Genomic DNA, 18705 nt, shown 5'->3' on the forward strand with positions numbered 1-18705 from the left:
TGCCAGCTCATCAATGCTCTCAGGGAGCTGGAATTGTTTAAGATAGGCTGGAACCTCCCCCTTTATTACATGGCCATAATATCTAGAACCATATAAAATTGCTCATAAAAATTTAAGAACAGAAGATTTAAAAGTTAATAAAACTCCTAGCTGGCTCACCAAGTATTGTAAGGGTTGAATTAATGAGGTCGACAAAGTGAGATGTTCAACAGAAACTTTAATTTAAGAAAAAAGTAGATAGAAAATAGAAAATAGCAAAGAGATGATTAATCTTATACCCTATCAATGTACCTAAAATGCCCAATACTACCTAAAATTTCCTAAAATTTATTTTTACTCAGGACAGATTCTCCTGCCTGGCACACCAGGCCTAATATATTCTACTCTATCTGTAAATTATTCACTTAATACCCAACTCTTTAAAATAACAGACAGCCACAAGTAATTCACTATTTCAGTCAGTTTTCTAAAGCAGCCCAACTATCAATAGCCCCTTGACTCAGATGCAATCCTCCTGCTCTCTAGAGATCCCAGAGGTAAAAGAACCTCAACTGTTCATGGCTGCTTCATTTCTGCTCTCACAGACCAACTGTACCCCCTCACTTTATGTCAGAGAGCAGTCTAATACCTCCCCTCGGTCCTAATCTACCTGGTAATTGTATCTTCAGCTGTGGCTCACTGACTCCTGTCACTTCTGATCTAATGAGAAATCCTGCTCTCTAGCCTCATAAAGAGACAGAGGAAGAAATTAAGAAAATCCCTTTAACATTCACATTCATAACGTTTCTCCCCAATATGGGTTCTCTGATGAACAGCAAGACTGGATCTCAGTCTGAATGTCTTTCCACATTGTTTGCATTCATAAGGTTTCTCCCCAGTGTGGATTGTCTGATGTAAAGCAAGACTGGAGCTCTGACTGAATGTCTTTCCACATTCCTTGCATTCATAAGGTTTCTCCCCAGTGTGGATTCTCAGATGTATTGCAAGACGAGAGCTCAGACTGAATGTCTTTCCACATTGTTTGCATTCATAAGGTTTCTCCCCAGTATGGATTGTCTGATGTAAAGCAAGACTGGAGTTCTGCCTGAATGTCTTCCCACATTCCTTGCATTCATAAGGTTTCTCCCCAGTGTGGATTCTCTGATGTACAGCAAGAATAGAACTCCGACTGAATGTCTTTCCACACTCATTGCATTCATAAGGTTTCTCCCCAGTGTGGATTCTCTGATGTACAGCAAAGCCAGACCTATGACTGAATGTCTTACCACATTCCTTGCATTCATAAGGTTTCTCCCCAGTATGAATTCTCTGATGATTTGCAAGACCAGACTTCTGACAAAATGTTTTTCCACATTCATAGCATTCATAAGGTTTCTCCCCAATGTGGATTCTCTGGTGTACAGCAAAGCCAGATCTCTGACTGAATGTCTTTCCACATTGCTTACACTCATAAGGCTTCTCCCCAGTATGACTTCTCTGGTGATTAGCAAGACCAGACCTCTGACAGAATGCCTTTCCACACTCAGTGCATTCATAAGGTTTCTCCCCAGTGTGGATTCTCTGATGTACAGCAAAATAGCTCTCATGGAATATCTTACCACATTCTTTACATTCATAAACTTTCTCTCCAGTGTGGATTCTCTGATGTTGAGCAAGACTGTAGCTCCGACTGAATGTCTTCCCACATTGCTTGCATTCATAAGGTTTCTCCCCAGTGTGGATTCTCTGATGTCGACCAAGACTGGATCTCAGTCTGAATGTCTTTCCACATTGCTTGCAGTCATAAGGTTTCTCTCCAGTGTGAATTTTCTGATGTTGAGCAAGACTGGATCTCAGTCTGAAAGTCTTACCACATTGCTTGCATTTATAAGGTTTCTCCCCAGTGTGGATTCTCTGATGTCCAGCAAGGCGGGGTCTCAGTCTGAATGTCTTTCCACATAGCTTGCATTCATAAGGTTTTTCCCCAGTGTGGATTCTCTGATGTACAGCAAGACCAGACCTCTGACAGAATGTCTTTCCACATTCCTTGCATTCATAAGGTTTCTCCCCAGTGTGGCTTCTCTGATGATTAGCAAGACCAGACCTCTGACAGAATGCCTTTCCACACTCAGTGCATTCATAAGGTTTCTCCCCAGTGTGGATTCTCTGATGTACTGTAAAATATCTCTCACAGAATATCTTTCCACATTCCTTACATTCATAAACTTTCTCCCCAGTGTGGACTCTCTGATGTTGGGCAAGACTGTATCTCAGTCTGAATGTTTTTCCACATTGCTTGCATTTATAAGGCTTCTCCCCAATGTGGATTCTCTGATGTTGAGCAAGACTGGATCTCAGTCTGAATGTCTTTCCACATTGCTTGCATTTATTAAGCTTCTCCCCAATGTGGATTCTCTGATGTATAGCAAGACCAGACCTCTGACAGAATGTCTTTCTGCACTGATTACACTCATTACATTTTTGCTCAGTGTGCATCATTTGACATTCAATAAGGGTTGAATTTTGGGATTCAACAAACAATTCTCTCCAATGTAATTTATCAGGACCATCACTCATGAATCTTTGTCTGTCACTTTCTTCCACACAAAGGCTGGTATCTATTGGAGTCACTTTCATTTCAGGGCTGATATCTCCTGAAAGAAATACTAAAATATAAATAATCACATATCCATATTTATAACCACATCTCCTTTACTCCACTGTAAAAACTTAGACTACTTTATATCCTATTTCCTTGGGTATGTAAAAAGGATTTCATAATATCTTTCTTTAATTTAACTGAGAACCTTGAAGTCCTTTTACCACAGAGAAGTGTAGGAATTAACCAGTCCACAGTGAAATTAAGTAGAAATCAGACAAGAAGTGAGGTAAGAAGGAAATATAAAGAGGCCAGCTTCATTTGGTCAGGAGAGGAAGACAGTTGCTGACAAGTGCTGGTGATTGTAAGGAACTTGGCTACTGGGGGGTGTGTCTAAAGGGGACTGACCAGGAGATTATCTTTTCTTTTTTTTAGGATAGAATAGTTTTGACTTCATTTATTTATTTATTTTTTCTTTTAAGTATTATTTTATTTGTTTTTTTTCAAACATTATTCATTGGAAACAAAGATCATTATCTCCCCCCCCCCCCCATAAGTGACCCATGATTCCTCTGGGTATCACGTGTGTCCTTGACTGGAACTCATTTCCATGTTGTTGGTATTTGCATTAGGGTGTTCATTTAGAGTCTCTCCTCAATCATATCCCTTCCACCCCTGTAGTCAAGCAGTTGCCTTTCTTCGGTGTTTTTACTCCCACTGTTTGTCCTCCGCTTGTGGGTAGTGTTTTTTCTCCTAGATACCTGCAGATTGTTCAAGGACATTGCATTGACACTAATGGAGCAGTCGATTACATTCAACTGAACCACGTATATCAGTCTCTGTGTACAATGTTCTCCGGGCTCTGCATCACTTCCTGGATGTTGTTCCAGTCTCAATGGATACTCCACTTTATTATTTCTTTTAGCAAAATAGTATTCCATCACCAACATATATCACAATTTGTTTAGCTATTCTCCAATTGAAGGGCATCCCCTCATTTTCCAATTTTTGGCCACCACAAAGAGCGCAGTTATGAATATTCTTGTACAAATCTTTTTCTTTATAATCTCTTTGGGGTACAAACCCTGCAGTGCTATGGCTGGGTTAAATGGCAGTCATTTATCACCCTGTGGGCATAGTTCCAAATTGCCCCCCAGAATGGTTATATCAATTTACAACTCCACCAGCAATGCATTAATGTCCCAACTTTGCCACATCCCCTGCAGCATTCATTACTTTCCTTTGCTGTCATGTTTGCCAATCTGCTAGGTGTGAGGTGATACCTCAGAGTTGTTTTGATATGCATCTCTGATTATAAGAGATTTAAAACATTTTTCATGTGCTTATTAATAATTTTGATTTCTTTATCTGAGAACTGCCTATCCATGTCCCTTGCCCATTTATCAATTGGAGAATGGCTTGATTTTTTGTACAATTAATTTAGCTCTTTGTAAATTTGAGTAATTAGACTTTTGTCAGAGGTTTTGGTTATGAAGATTGTTTCCCAATTCCATTTATATTGGTTTTGTTTGTACAAAAACTTTTTAGTTTGATGTAGTCAAAATTATTTATTTTACATTTTGTGGCTTTTTCTAAGTCTTCCTTGGTTTTAAAATCTTTCCCTTCCCAAAGGTCTGAATGTATACTATTCTGTGTTCACCTAATTTACTTATAGTTTCCTTCTTTATGTTCAAGCCATTCACCCATTCTGAGTTTGTCTTAGTGTAGGGCATGAGATGTTGATCCAAACCTAATCTCTCCCATACTGCCTTCCAGTTTTCCCAGCAGTTTTTTTTAATCAAATAGTGGATTTTTGTCCCCAAAGCTGGGTTCTTTGGGTTTGTCATAGACCGTCTTGCTGAGGTAACTTACCCCAAGTCTATACCATTGATCCTCCTTTCTGTCTCTTAGGCAGTACCAAATTGTTTTGATGACCATTGCTTTATAACAGAGTTTGAAATCCGGGACTGCAAGGACACCTTCCTTTGTATTTTTTCCCATTATTTCCCTGGATATGCTTGATCCTTTGTTCTTCCAAATGAACTTTATGGTTTTTTCTAATTCAGTAAAATATTTTTTTAGAAATTCAATTGGTATAGATAGCACTAAATAGTTAATTTTGGGTAGAACGGTCATTTTTATTATATTGGCTTGTCCTACCCATGAGCAATTAATATATTTCAACTGCTCAAGTCTAGTTTTAGTTGTGTGGAGAGTGTTTTGTGCTCATATAGTTCCTGTGTGTGTCTTGGGAGATAGATTCCTCAGTATTTTTTATTGTCTAAGGTGATTCTGAATGGGATTTCTCTTTCTAATTCCTGCGGTTGAGCTGTGTTGGAAATATATAGAAATGCTGATGACTTATGCGGGTCTATTTTGTATCCTGCAACTTTGCTAAAGTTGATTATTTCGATTAGCTTTTTGGTGGAATCTCTAGGATACTTTAAGTAGACCATCATGTCATCCACAAAGAGTGATAACTTGGTCTCCTCCTTGCCTATTTTAATGCCTTCAATTTCTTTTTCTTCTCTAATTGCTACTGCCAGTGTTTTTAGTACAATGTTAAATAATAAAGGTGAAAATGGGCATCCTTGTTTTACTCCTGATCTTATTGGGAATGCATCTAGTTTATCCCCATTGCAGATGATATTAGCTGATGGTTTTAGATATATACTGTTTATTATTTTTAGGAAAGACCCTTGTATTCCTATGCTTTCTAGTGTTTTTAATAGGAATGGGTGTTGTATTTTATCAAAGGCTTTTTATGCATCTATTGAAATAATCATGTGGTTCTTGTTGGTTTGCTTGTTGATGCGGTCAATTATGTGAATGGTTTTCCTGATATTGAAACAGCCCTGCATCCCTGGTATAAATTCTACTTGATCATGGTGAATGACTCTTCTGATCACTTGCTGGAGTCTTTTTGCTAGTATCCTATTTAAGATTTTTGCATCTATATTCATTAGGGAGATTGGTCTATAATTTTCTTTCTCTGTTTTTGACCTGTCTGGCTTTGGAATCAGTACCATGTTTGTGTCGTAAAAGGAATTTGGTAGAACTCCCTCTTTGCTTATTATGTCAAATAGTTTGTATAATATTGGGGTTAGCTCTTCTTTGAATGTTTGATAGAATTCACTTATGAATTTATCAGGCCCTGGGGCTTTTTTCTTAGGGAGTTCTTTGATGGCCTTTTGGATTTTATTTTATGATATGGGATTATTTAAGAATTCTATTTCTTCTTCTGTTAGTTTAGGCAGTTTATAATTTTGTAAATATTTATCCATATCACCTAGATTGGTATATTTATTGCCATATAATTGGGCAAAGTAGTTTTTAATGATTGCCTTAATTTCCTCTTCATTGGAGTTGATGTTTCCCTTTTTATCTATGATATCATTAATTTGCTTTTATTCTTTCCTTTTTAAAATTACATTGACCAGTACTTTGTCTATTTTGTTTTTTCAAAGTAGCAGCTTCTAGTATTACTTGTTCAATAGTTCTATCACTTTTGATTTTATTAATTTCTCCTTTAATTTTTAGGATCACTAATTTGGTTTTCTTCTGGGGGGTTTTATTTGTTTGCTTTCAAATTTTTTTATTTGCATGTCTAATTTATTGTTCTCTGCCCTCCCTAATTTGTTAATATATGCACTCAAGGATTTGAATTTTCCTCTGAGTACTGCTTTGGCTGCATCCTATAAGGTTTGAAAGGATGTCTCGCCATTGCCATTTTCTTCAATGAAGGTATTGTTTCTATGATTTGTTCTCTAGTTTCTCCTTTGAAATTTGGGAGCTATACAATTTGGTGCATACATGTTGATTAGTGCTATTTCCTCATTTTCTATACTCCCTTTTATCAGGATGTATTTACCTTCCCTATCCCTTTTAATTAGGTTTATTTTTGCTTTGGCTTTGTCAGATATCATGATTGCGATTCCTGCCTTCTTTCTATCAGTTGATACCCAAAAGGTCTTACTCCATCCTTTAATTCTGATCTTATGAGTGTCTACCCGCCTCATGTGTGTTTCTTGAAGACAACATATGGTAGGGTTTTGGATTCTAATCCACTCTGCTTTTCATCTACATTTTATGGGTGAGTTCATCCCATTCATGTTCAAAGTTATGATTGTCACTTGTGAATTCCCTGGCATTTTGATATCCTCCCCTAATTCTGACCTTTCTTCTTTTGCTATAAGCGTTTAAATCAGTGGTTTACTTTAAAGCTGTTCTCTTAGTCCCCTCCCTTGTTATGCTTCCCTTTCTGGCCCCTCCCTTTTTATTCCCTTCTTATTTTTGGGGGGGGGGCGGTCTGTTAATTTTCCTCCACCCTCTCTTTCCCTCCCTTTTTGAACTCCCTCCCCTTATCCCCCCAGTATTCCCTTCTCCCTCACCCTGTTGGATAAGACAGAATTCAAGATCCAAATGGATCTAGATGCTCTTCTCTCTCAGAGTTGATTTCACTGAGAGTAAGGTTTAAGTAGTACCAATTAGCAATCTCTTCCTCTCCTTATAAGAGAATTCTTCCCCTCCCTTTCCTGTGTGTATCTTTGTGTGACAAAGATTATTTTATTTATTTCTGTCTTCAAGTATATCTTGGTACCATCATCGATGCTCCCCTCCCTTTTTCTCTTTGTTTTTTTTCCCCTCCAAATCATCTTAATGCCCCAATCTTTCCCTCTGAGTGATTCTTCTGTTTATTAATGTATACAATTATTTAGATTTACACATAACATTTTCCCTATATATTAAATTGTAGTCCTTATAGAAGAGAATTTGAATAAAAGATAAAAGAATATTTTTCTCCTTTCCCCTTTCTTTCCTATTTACTTTTTCATGTTTCTCTTGCTCTTTGTGTTTGGATATCAAATTTTCCACGAGTTCTGGTCTTTTCTTTAAAACACTTGGAAATCATCTATTTTGTTGAATGCCCATACTTTCCCCTGGAAGTATATAGTAAGTTTTGATGGGTAGCTGATTCTTGGTTGAAGACCCAGTTCTCTTGCCTCTGAATATTGTGTTCCAGGCCTTACAGTCTTTTAGCGTGGCTGCTTCCAGGTGTTGGGTAATCTTGATTGGTGCTCCTTTGTATCTGAAGTTTCTCTTTCTGGCTTCTTGTAAGCCTTTCTCCTTAGCTTGGAAGCTCTTGAATTTGGCAATTACATTCCTGGGAGTTGTCTTTTGGGGATTTAGTATAGAGGGTGTTCTATGAGCCCTTCCAATGTCTATTTTGCCCCCTTCTTCAAGATCTTTCAGGCAATTTTCTTCGATTATTTCTTGTAGTATGGCATAGAGATTTTTATCTCTGGTTTTCCAGGTAGACCAAATGATTTTCAAATTGTCTCTCCTTCCTCTATTTTCCTGGTCTGTCACCTTGTCAGTGAGATATTTTATGTTTTCTTCTAATTTGTTAGTTTTTTTACTTTGCTTAATTCTGGTCTTTAAGGACTGGTTTTGCTTTTCAGTTTGGTCTGCCCTGCTTTTTGAGGCTTCCAGCTGTTTCTCCAATTGGGAGTTCTTGTCTATCAGACTGTTGATCTCTCTCTGAATTTTTCCCCATTTTTCTTGCCAGAAGGTTTCAATCTTTTGGATAAGCTCCAATTTGAGTTCTTCCAGAGCTTGTGGACAATTTGTATGAATTTCATCCTCTTTTTCCTCTGTTGCCTGGGTTTTCCCTCCATAAAAGTTTTCAATAGTCACTTTTTTTCCTGTTCTTCTTGGAGGCTTGTCTGGGGCCCAATGAGCCATCCCTTTGGTGATTTTCCCTGATTTTCCCTTTCCTTTTTAGTCAGAAATCTGAGTGAGATGGGCAGGTTTTCTGTGGAGTTACGTGGTGGGGCTTTTACCTCAGGCAGGTTCTGACGTCTCCGCAGCTTCCTCAGTTTGCTAAGGTGTCTGTGGTCTGTGCTCTCCCATGAGTAGTAGTCTCCTGTGAAACCACTCTGAGGGGTAGGTCCCTGGCAGTTCTTGTCAGTTCCCAAGGACCCTAGTGTACCCCCCACTCACTACAGCGAGGAGCAGGGTTTTTGCCTCAGGCTGGGTCTGGAGTCTCCGCAGAGTCCACAGTTTGCAAGAGCACCCGCGGTCTGTGCTCTCCAGTGCTCAGGGGTCTCCTGTGAAACCATTCTGAGGGGTAGGTTCCTGGCAGTTCTTGTCAGTTCCCAAGGACACTGGTGTGCTCCCCAATCACTACTGAGACATCCCTCACTCACTGTCTCTGGTGAGCGTGCTGGTCCCGACTCTGGTTCCGTAAAGGTGGGGGAAGGTAGTTCAGATCATGTTTGGGTGTGAGCTTTTTCTCCTTCTTATAGTGTGGAAATGCTCAAACCCCATGTACCTTCAGTGCTGCGCCCTACTGTAGAGTCCCTCCGTTCTTCCAAAGATGATTTTTATGTTCTTTTGAGGTACTCTATTTCGTTGGGTGCTGGGGAGGGGAAGTGATTCCCATCTAGATTGCAGCCATGTTTACCCGGACGTCCCCAGGAGATTACCTTGAGGTTTTTAAGCCATGGACAGAAAAGAGTCACAATTGTGTAATGGTTCTCCTATAACTGGTAAATCTGGAAGCAAGGTGGCAGGGTTGTGTTGTACCTCGTATTAAGGTGAAATTTTCTTTGCCTAACAAGGTTACTTTATATCTTGTGAGTCTTTGATCAGGAAATGCCCGTGTTCTATGCCTTAGCAACAATGCTTTGATTTCATGTGGACACAATATTGTTAGTGGGCATCCCAATAATAATATTTAATAAATAATAATAATAAAAAAATTAATCGGCAAAAAAGACATGACGGTGCTCCTGAAGCTACTGGGTCAAGTTGGGCCAAGTAATATGCAAGTGGACATTGAACAGATCTTAAAGTTTGAGTTAAAACACCTGAAGTTACCCCTCTCTATTCATGTACATATATAGTGAATGACTTTGTAATCTGGGATGCCTAGAGCAGGGGCAGACAGGATAGCTTATTTTAACTTAGAAAGAGCTTGGCAGGTGTTCCACCACTAATCTAAGCAGTTCAGTGACTAATTTTTTTTGTCAGTGATATAAGGGGTTTAGTGATTTCCCCGTAGGAAGGAACCCACTGTCTACAAAATCCTGCTGCTCTTAGAATTGTTCTGAACTGTTTCTTAATGGAAGGGGCATTTAATTTTTTTTAATATCTTCAATGTACTTAGGGGAAATTGTAAAAAATAGACTCGAATACAGGACTACAATCCCCACAAGCCTTTGCTCCACTTCCCCAAAATGCTTTGTAATATCACGGGAATGCTGAGGTGGGCTGAGATCGAGGAAGGATTTAAGCTGGTGGCAAAGGTTTTTGGCTCTTTTTTTTTGGACTTCCGTTTTGGAGCAGATGCGTCTCTTCCATGATGTGAGGTTATCTGGCCTAGGCCTTTGGCCTAGGCACGTGTTTTTTCTTATTCTGTATTTTCTTTAATCTTTAACCTTTAATAAACCTCTAAAAAATATAATACTCCTTGCAGAGAGAAACTAATTTCTACCTGCCTCAGTCTCCCCATATTCCTAAATTTTAATCATTACAGTTTGGCGACCTAATGGGAAAAAAAAAACTCTCAATCTTCCGATTTCTTTTCTGATCTTTAGTTAATTTTTAATAGCTAGTACCTAGAAAATTTTTTTTGAGCCACATCTCTCTGGCCAAGGTTTTTTTTATTTTTTATTTTTTTATTTTTAGAATTTTTACCCTCAAAAAGCTGCAGTCCCTGATCAAGACCTGTTGCATTTGCCGCCCACCTGGCCCCTGGCTGCTAAGTTCTGCCTTCCTGCTTCTCCTGCTTCTGCTCCTGGCCTCTAACCTGGTGCCCGAGCTCCCGGCCCTGTTTGTCTGTGCTCCGGCTCCCAGGCCTGCCCACCTCCCAGTCTTTCTCTCGCTCACCTGGCCCACCTGATTCAACCAAGATTGTAATCACCTGATGACCTGCCTGCCCAACAAACCCAGATCCTTGGCGGGTAACAAAACGGGGGTGGGGGTGTGTATTGGCTCCACGTGGATTGGGGCAGGAGGAGGTATCAGAGCAGGGGAGAGAGAAAAGGGAGAGGAGAAGAAACAGATTTTTTCAAACAAAAACTTAAGAAGCAATGGGATGTTTAAAAGGATAGCTTTTGACTCTTCTGGTAATTTCATTGATTTTACCTGCCTGTCAGGGAGCAGATTCAGCCCAAAGATTCAACTTTAACTTTGAAGGCGCAAATGGGTGGCTCAACGAACTGGGAGCCGGCCATGAGGACATTCGGTTATGGGTTAAAATCTGGCCTCAGATACTTCACAGCTGTGGGGCCCTGAGCAGACCCCTTAGACCCCATTGCTTAGCCCTTACCACTCTGCCTTCTGACAATAAACATTTAAATGGATAAACCCCCAAGGAACTTTGAAGAGACTAAAGGCTATATTCTAAGGCATTTCAGACTCCAATGGTTTATAAAAACTCTCTGTATTTCTATTGCATTTTTTGTTTAAGGTTTAACTTTGTGATTTTAAGTTCATATATTACTGGATTCAATATTCTCTTACACTGAAGGTTGATTGAATTTATTTTGAATGTACTGAGATTTGAAATTCTGTTGTTTTTCCCCTATAACTGTGCTGAACAAATATTATTGTAATTAAGCCCATATGAAAAAAAAAAACAGCCTTTCTATTTTGACCTTGTAAATTATCACATAGATGGACTTCAGGACTGGTTATAATTGTAGAACAACCTTGGAAAAATTTAATGTGCTAAATACCTCAAATGATTTTAAGGGTTTTTTAAATATGATTTTTGGAATTTTTTTAAAACAATCTGTTTATTTTTGCCTGCCCCTACCACGAGGTAAGGCCCATTCTAGTAGCTGAAGTGAAATACATTTTATAAACCCCAACCTTCCCACATGTGAATGGAAGTTGGGCAGTTAATCTCAGGGCATTTGTATCCCTAAAGCCTCCAAAAGGAGCACCCCTTTATTTATACTCTTCAGCTCACTACTTTACTTGCAGCAGAATGACATCTAGATTTCTTGATTATGTTCTTAACCCAAGATGAGTTTTACTTTGTTTAAAAAAATATGTTTAAATACCAAGGCTGAAGAAGGATTGCTATGTTTGTAAAAATTGTGACAAATATCCATCAATTCATAGGTTTTAAAAATGTCATACAGCAACTTATGTGAAATATGAAAGTGTGTTTGTTTGCTATTGTAATTAATTGGGCTATTGAGAATTTTGGGGATTTTGATATCTACATATTTGTACTACTGTATTTTTAAAAATGAAAAAATTGTTAACCTTGTTCAATTCATTTGCCTTCTACTCACAGTGAGCATGGCCAGATATTAAGAGGAAATGGATCTCATTTTTGGTGAGAAAGCCTTGTATTTTATATTTTCTTAGCTGACACAGAGTGTCAATGATTATAAGCTATATTTTTGAATTTTTAAAGCTCTTTTTTATTACATTTTTCTTGCATGTGCAATATACTTTTTCAGTTTTTTAAATTATTTTTTCTCTCCTTTTTATATTTGAAGCACAGGTCACCAGCATTAAGATTTTCTTTAACCTTTTGACTTTTCAGTGCTACAAGTTTGAAATACATTTGCTAATGCATGCCCTAAAAAGCTTGTGACTATAAAAATGATGCCACTAATTATTTAAATAAATTATGGGACTTTGCTTAATGATTCTGTCTGATTCCAGGACAAGATATACACACAAGAGCCATTGCACAGAGCCAAAGAAAGGCCAATTCAGGATGGATTGATGCACGTCTAGGCCAATACGAAGGTCTTGAACCTAGTGTGAAGCCTCAATGTTTATTATTGCTAGACATAGGCTTTCCTTGTATCCACACTCACTCTGAAAATACTCACAGACGAGTATCCCCGAAACCTTGGCTCCTATAATCTGGTCCCCTTTTCTGCCTTCCATAATGTGGTACCTTTCTGTAGTCCTGGCTACTGACTGGGTAAATGCATCATTGCTTAGATCATTTTGATTGGGCCCTGATAGAAGGACCTGTTATAGATTTATTTTTCTTTTTACTTGGAATTTTTACAAATAAGACTTTGATATTTCTATATCTATATTTTCATCCAGAAATTTTTTCTTTTCTTTTGGATTTTTCTGATATCTTTTTAATTTCTCGTGCCAATTGATTCATATACCTCATACCTCAGCCATGCATCCCTAAGCGATCCCGGTTTTTTTAATCACCCTCTTAACGAGGGGAATGTAAAAAAAATATCCTTATTTAAATTGCAAAGTTTAAATTCCTTTTGAGAAGAATTTTAGGTAAAGAAGATGCTACCTCTCTGAATCCAGAACTGAACTGTTGGAGAAGATACTATGAAGAAGCCTCCAGACCACAAGTTGCACAAAATTGAACTTTGGGTGTGGTTGACTGAACATTTATTTGTATGTATACTTTCATGCCAAAAGGACACTGCCCCCTAACTGGCTTTCTGTCAATGCATCCAGTAATTATTGGTTTTGTTCTTTTTTTTTTCTTATCCTCAAATTGTTGTAATCTTTAAATTGATTATGTTTTTATGATCCTTTGGGGAAGGACTTCTTCTGTAAACCTTAAAATTTCCCAGACCCTACTTTATAAGATTGGATTAAGACCATTCCCCATTTGGGCAGTGAATTCTACTTAAAGCAGGAATGTGAGAATTCTACTTTACCTACTTGGGTCTGCCCTAGGGGAAGATAAAGTTGTAAACTCTTTTCTGAACAATGAAAAGTACTTAAACCCATACTTTTCTTAAGCTAAGTACCTATAAAGGTCAAGCAACTTGTGAATTTACAAGGAACAAAGAACTGGAAAACTTACTCAGAGCTTTCCTGGTGTGAATTACTCAAAAATCCACAACTTCTTAGGTATGGACTAAGAATGGGCAGTCCTTTAGAAACATCTACAGTGATTGGTAGATGTAAGGACTTAGGGGAGGTGACAGAGGAAATTTTGCCCTTAAAAATAAGAGCTCAGAGAAGAGCAAAAGATCTGATTCTGAGGGAGCTCATTTTGAGAAGACTCATTCTGAGGATCTCGATTTCTGACTCTCATTCTGAAGGAGAGTTCCTTGAGGAGCTCCTCTGAGGGACTCTGTCCCTCTGGGGTAGGAATGCTGGAGGCTCTTGAGAGAGGCCCTTTGAAACAATTTCTGGCTGGAAGCCTCTTTGAGGAAGGACGCTGGCCTGGTGTCATCAGAATTCCTTACTTAGACAGATCTTATGGTGAGTGTTAAAAAACTGACTGATTTCTCTTTTAAGACTCAGGTCTAGGCCATATTGGCTTGAGGCCCTTCATACTTATTCCTTTCTTACTCTCTCTCTCTTTCTTAGATTACTCATTGTATTGTTAATTAAAATCTCTATAAAACCCAATTGACTTGGGTATTTGAATAATTGGGAATATTTCCCTGGTGACCACCTTACATTTGATTTAAAAACCAAGACACTGTAGTGAAACATATTTCTGTGGTCAAAATTATTCACTCTCTCTTATATCTATCACAATTTATGTCTTCCAACATTTTAACTCACTACAGTTTAAGACCTCAATCATTTTAAATCTCACACTTCCCAGAGGATCAAATGGGGTAATGTAAAAAATAGACTTATGTTTAGTGATCAATTGGGGAGACTAGTCCCCCAATCATCATCAGGGGGGATTGTGAATTTTAAAAGTCTCCATCTTGGTCTAGCACCCAAAAATTGTGCACACCCACACTACACGGGCATGTGCTAGTCAATGACAAATCAGAAATAACTAACTGCCCACCTGGGCTGTCCTAAGCTAAGCTAGAGCCAACCATTGGCATTTGTGAGACACAGGAAGTGAGGTAGGGAATAGCCTCTGGAATTCGCTCACTTCCTGTGGAGAGAGCTAGACGCGAGTTGGTGTTAGGAACGTGGACAGGGAGGACGCCCGCAGACAGCTTTCCTTCAGATCACTCACGTGAGTTAAGGACTGATTCTTTCCACCTTGGCCCTTTGGGCCTAAAACTCCCTCTGCCTTAGTCAGAGGTTGAGTAGCCCCTTTCCCTTTTCTCTTCTCTCCTTCTCTCCCTCTCCTTTTCCCTACTCCCAGTGTGATTAAACCTCCATAAACTCCATTCTGACTTGAGTGTTTCATTTTAGGAATTTCATAAGTAAATTCCTTGGCGGCCATTGTTCAATATTACATAAATCCTGTAGCCATATTTTTAACCATTACAGTTGCTCAGTCTCCCCTTATTCCATAAAATTTCTATCATTACAGTTAGGATATCAAAATAGGAGAGGATATCAAAATGTGACTTTGAATGTGAATTGGATGAACTCACCCATAAAGTGAAAACAGAGTGGATTAGAAATAAAAATCCTACCATATGTTGTCTACAAGAATATGAGGCAGGTTAGAATTAAAGGTTGGATCAAAATCTATTGGGCCTCAACTGAGAGAAAGAAGGCAGGAGTTGCAATCATCATATCTAACAAAGCCAAAGTAAAAATAGATGTGATTAACAGAGAAGATAACTATATCCCGATAAAGGGCAGTATAGACAATGAGGAAATATCAGTACTCAACATGTATGCACCAAATGGTATAGCATCCAGACTTCTAAAGGAGAAACTAGTGGAGCTGAAGGAGAAAATCAATAGTAAAACTATACTAGTGGGAGACCTGAACATATCACCATCAAGTTTAAATAAATCAAATCAAAAAATAAATAAGAGGTAAGAGATGTGAATGAAATCTTAGAAAAATAAATAGGGACAAAAAGGAATACATGTTCTTTTCAGCATCACATGGTACATTCACAAAGATTTACCATGGACTAGGGCATAAAAACATAGCAAAAATATGCAGAAAAGCAATAAATGCAACCTTTTCAGATCATAAGGCAATAAAAATAATAATCAGTAAGGGTACATGGAGAGCCAAATCAAAAATTAATTGGAAATTAAATAATATGATGCTTCAAAAGTGGTTAAAGAACAATTAATAGAATCATATAATTGAATCATACAATTACATATTAAAATATATATATATTAAAAGTAAAATATATATAAAGAATAATAGAAACAATTAATTTCATTGATGAAAATGACAGTGATCAGACATCCTTTCAAAATTGATGAGATGCAGCGAAAGCAGTACTCAGAGGGAAATATATATCTTAGAGGGAAATATATATCTTTGATATCATATATTAACAAGGTAACAAAAAACTTTTGAAAGCAAACAAATTAAAAATCCCCAGATGAAAACTAAATTAGAGATCCTAAAAATGAAGTTAGAAATGAATAAAATCAAAAGTGAAAGAACTATTGAATTAATAAATAAGATTAGAAGCTAGTTTTAGAAGCTAGTTCTTTGAAAAAACAAACAAAATAGACAAAGTACTGGTCAATCTAATAAAAAAAAGGAAAGAAGAAAACCAGAAGAAAACCAAATCAACAGTATCATAGATGAAAAGGGAGACCTCACCTCTAATGATGTAAATGTTAAAAAATTGTAAAGAATAATTTTAGTGTTTTGACTTAAAATCTAAAATAAGTGGTCACTATGGGAAATTCCCAAATATGAAAATACCCAAGTCAGCTGGGATTTATGGAGATTTTAATTAATAAAGAAAGAAGGAATTAAGGGAAGGAGAAAGAGAATTAATTTAAACTGCTCTGGCTCAGGCTGAGCCAAGCAGTAGAAAAATGCAGTAGAAAGAGGCTTAGGACATGTCAGACCATCTCCAAGCTGGGTTCTTCCACTTGGAACTGAATTCCTCTCCAAACTGAATTCAATTCAATTTTCTCCTGACTTTTACCCCTTTCTTTTAAAGAAATTTTCTCTTATGTCACCTCCCCTAAATTTTCACATCTACCAATCACAGTAGATGTTTTTACCCAGGACTGCCCATTCTTAGTTTTCACCTTCTCTGGTTAGATTAAATCTTCTGAGTACTTCACACCTCTTTGTTAAACTTGTCTTTTGTAAGTTACTTGACCTTTTTAGGTACTAATTTAACCTTTACAGGTACTTAACACCCTTTTGTATTAGATCTAAAAATAGACCTAGCTTAATGTTTTAGCTTTACTATAAGGTATGAGTTGGGGACTTTCATTGTTCAAGCAGGAATTTACAATTCTATCTTCCCCCGAGGCACTGTCTGAGTAGGGTGGAGTAATTTTAAAAGTTCCCAATAAATTCTTGATCAAGTATCTCCATTGTTACAATAGGGGAATAAATAGCTCAACCAAATCTGCTAAGGTACAGTCTGAGTAAATTTTAAGATTCACAATGAAGAGGAAATTAAGAAAATCATTAAAAACTATTTTTTCCCAATTACATGGCAACAAAAATAGCAATCTATGAATTGTCTAGATTAACAGAAGAAATAGATTTCTTAAATAATCAGAAAAAGAAATTGAAGAAGCTGTCAAAGAACTCCCTAAGAAAAAATGATTCACAAGTGAATTCTATCATTCAAAGTACAACTAATCCCAATACAATACAAATTATGTGACATCATTTGCAAAGGAGTTCTACCAAATTCCTTTTATGACAGTACTGATTCTTTTGAAAGAAAACTATAGACCAATCTCCTTAATGAACATAGATGCAGAAATCTTAAATAGAATACTAGCAAAAAGACTCCAGCAAGTGACCATGAGGGTTATTCATTATGAACAGATAGGAATTATACCAGGAATGCAAGGATGGTTCAACATTGGGAAAACCATCCACATAATTGACCATATCAACAAGCAAACCTCCAAAAATCACACAATTATCTCAATAGACACAGAAAAAGCCTTTGACAAAATATAGGAGTAGAAGGGCCTTTTCTTAATAAACAGTATATATTTAAAACCATCAGCCAACATCATCAGCAATGGGGATAAACTAGATGGATGCCCATTATCACCTCTATTATTTAACATTGTACTAGAAACACTAGCAGTAGCAATTAGAGAAGAAAAAGAAATTGAAGGTAGAAGGTATTAAAATATTACTCTTTGCAGATGATATGATGGTCTATCCAAAGAATTTTAGAGAATCAACTAAAAAGGTAGTGGAATCCAGAGCAGGAACTGTGGGAAAAGAAACACAGAAGAAAAACTGCTTGATCACATGGATCGATGGGGCTATGACTGGGAAAGTAGAGCCTAAAAGATCACCCTAGTGCAAATATTAATAATATGGAAGTGGGTTTTCATCGATGGCACATATTAAACCCAGTGGAATTGTGTGTCGGATACAGGAGGGGGCTGGGGAGAGGTAAGGGAAGGACCATGAGTCATGTAACCATGCAAAATTATTCTAAATCATCTAATTAAATAAAATAAAAAAATAAAAAGCTAGTGAAAATAATGAACAACTTTAGCAAAGTTGCAGCACATAAAGTAAACCCACATAAGTTATCGGCATTTGTATATATCTGAAACACATCTCAGCAGCAAGAATTAGAAAGAGAAATTCCCTATAAAATCACCCTAAACATTGTATAAGTATATTCATAGGTGCCCTCTTTGTGCAAAAAATTGGAAAATGAGGGGATGCCCATCAATTGGGGAATGGCTGAACAAATTGTGGTCTATGTTGGTGATGGAATACTATTGTGCTCAAAGGAATAATAAAGTGGAGGAATTCCATGGAGACTGGAACAACCTCCAGGAAGTGATGCAGAGCGAGAGGAGCAGAACCAGGAGAACATTGTACACAGACTGATACACTGTGGCACAAAATGGACTTTTCCATTAGTGGCAATGCAGGGATCCTGAACAACTCAGAGGGATCTACAAGAAAGAACACTATCCGCATCCAGAGGAAAAACTGTGGGAACAGAAACACAGAAGAAAAACAACTGCTTGAACACATGGTTTGATGGGGATTTATGACTGGGGATGGAGACTCCAAATTATCATCCTAGTGCAAACACAACAATATGGAAATGAGTTTTTATCAAGGACACATGTAAAACCCAGTGGAAATGCGTGTTGGCCACAGGAGGGGGTGGGGAGAGGGGACGGAAAGAACATGACTCTTGTAACCAAGGAAAAATATTCTAAATTGACCAAATAAATTTTTTTAAAAATAAAAAAAATTGTTCATTCTTTCCCTAATGACTCTTTTCTTATTGTAACCA

The 18705-nt window shown here is 37.6% G+C and overlaps 1 protein-coding gene across 7 annotated transcripts in view; it reads right to left on the bottom strand.

Annotated features, from left to right (window-relative positions):
* Positions 1 to 200: 200 nt before the first annotated feature.
* The window catches only part of LOC100027516 (zinc finger protein 420-like), a 46931-nt gene continuing 28426 nt past the window's right edge, over positions 201 to 18705 (bottom strand). For 4 of the 7 annotated variants that reach the window (XM_056803537.1, XM_056803533.1, XM_056803535.1 and 1 more), the window contains one exon: positions 201 to 2645. In XM_056803537.1, the coding sequence (XP_056659515.1) occupies positions 763 to 2645 (1883 nt within the window). In that variant the 3' untranslated portion in view covers positions 201 to 762. The remainder of the gene's footprint in view (positions 2646 to 18705) is intronic. The other 3 variants (XM_056803538.1, XM_056803536.1, XM_056803534.1) reach the window with 1 other exon arrangement.

Source organism: Monodelphis domestica, chromosome 6 (genome assembly GCF_027887165.1).
Source record: "Monodelphis domestica isolate mMonDom1 chromosome 6, mMonDom1.pri, whole genome shotgun sequence".
Lineage (NCBI taxonomy): Eukaryota > Metazoa > Chordata > Mammalia > Didelphimorphia > Didelphidae > Monodelphis > Monodelphis domestica.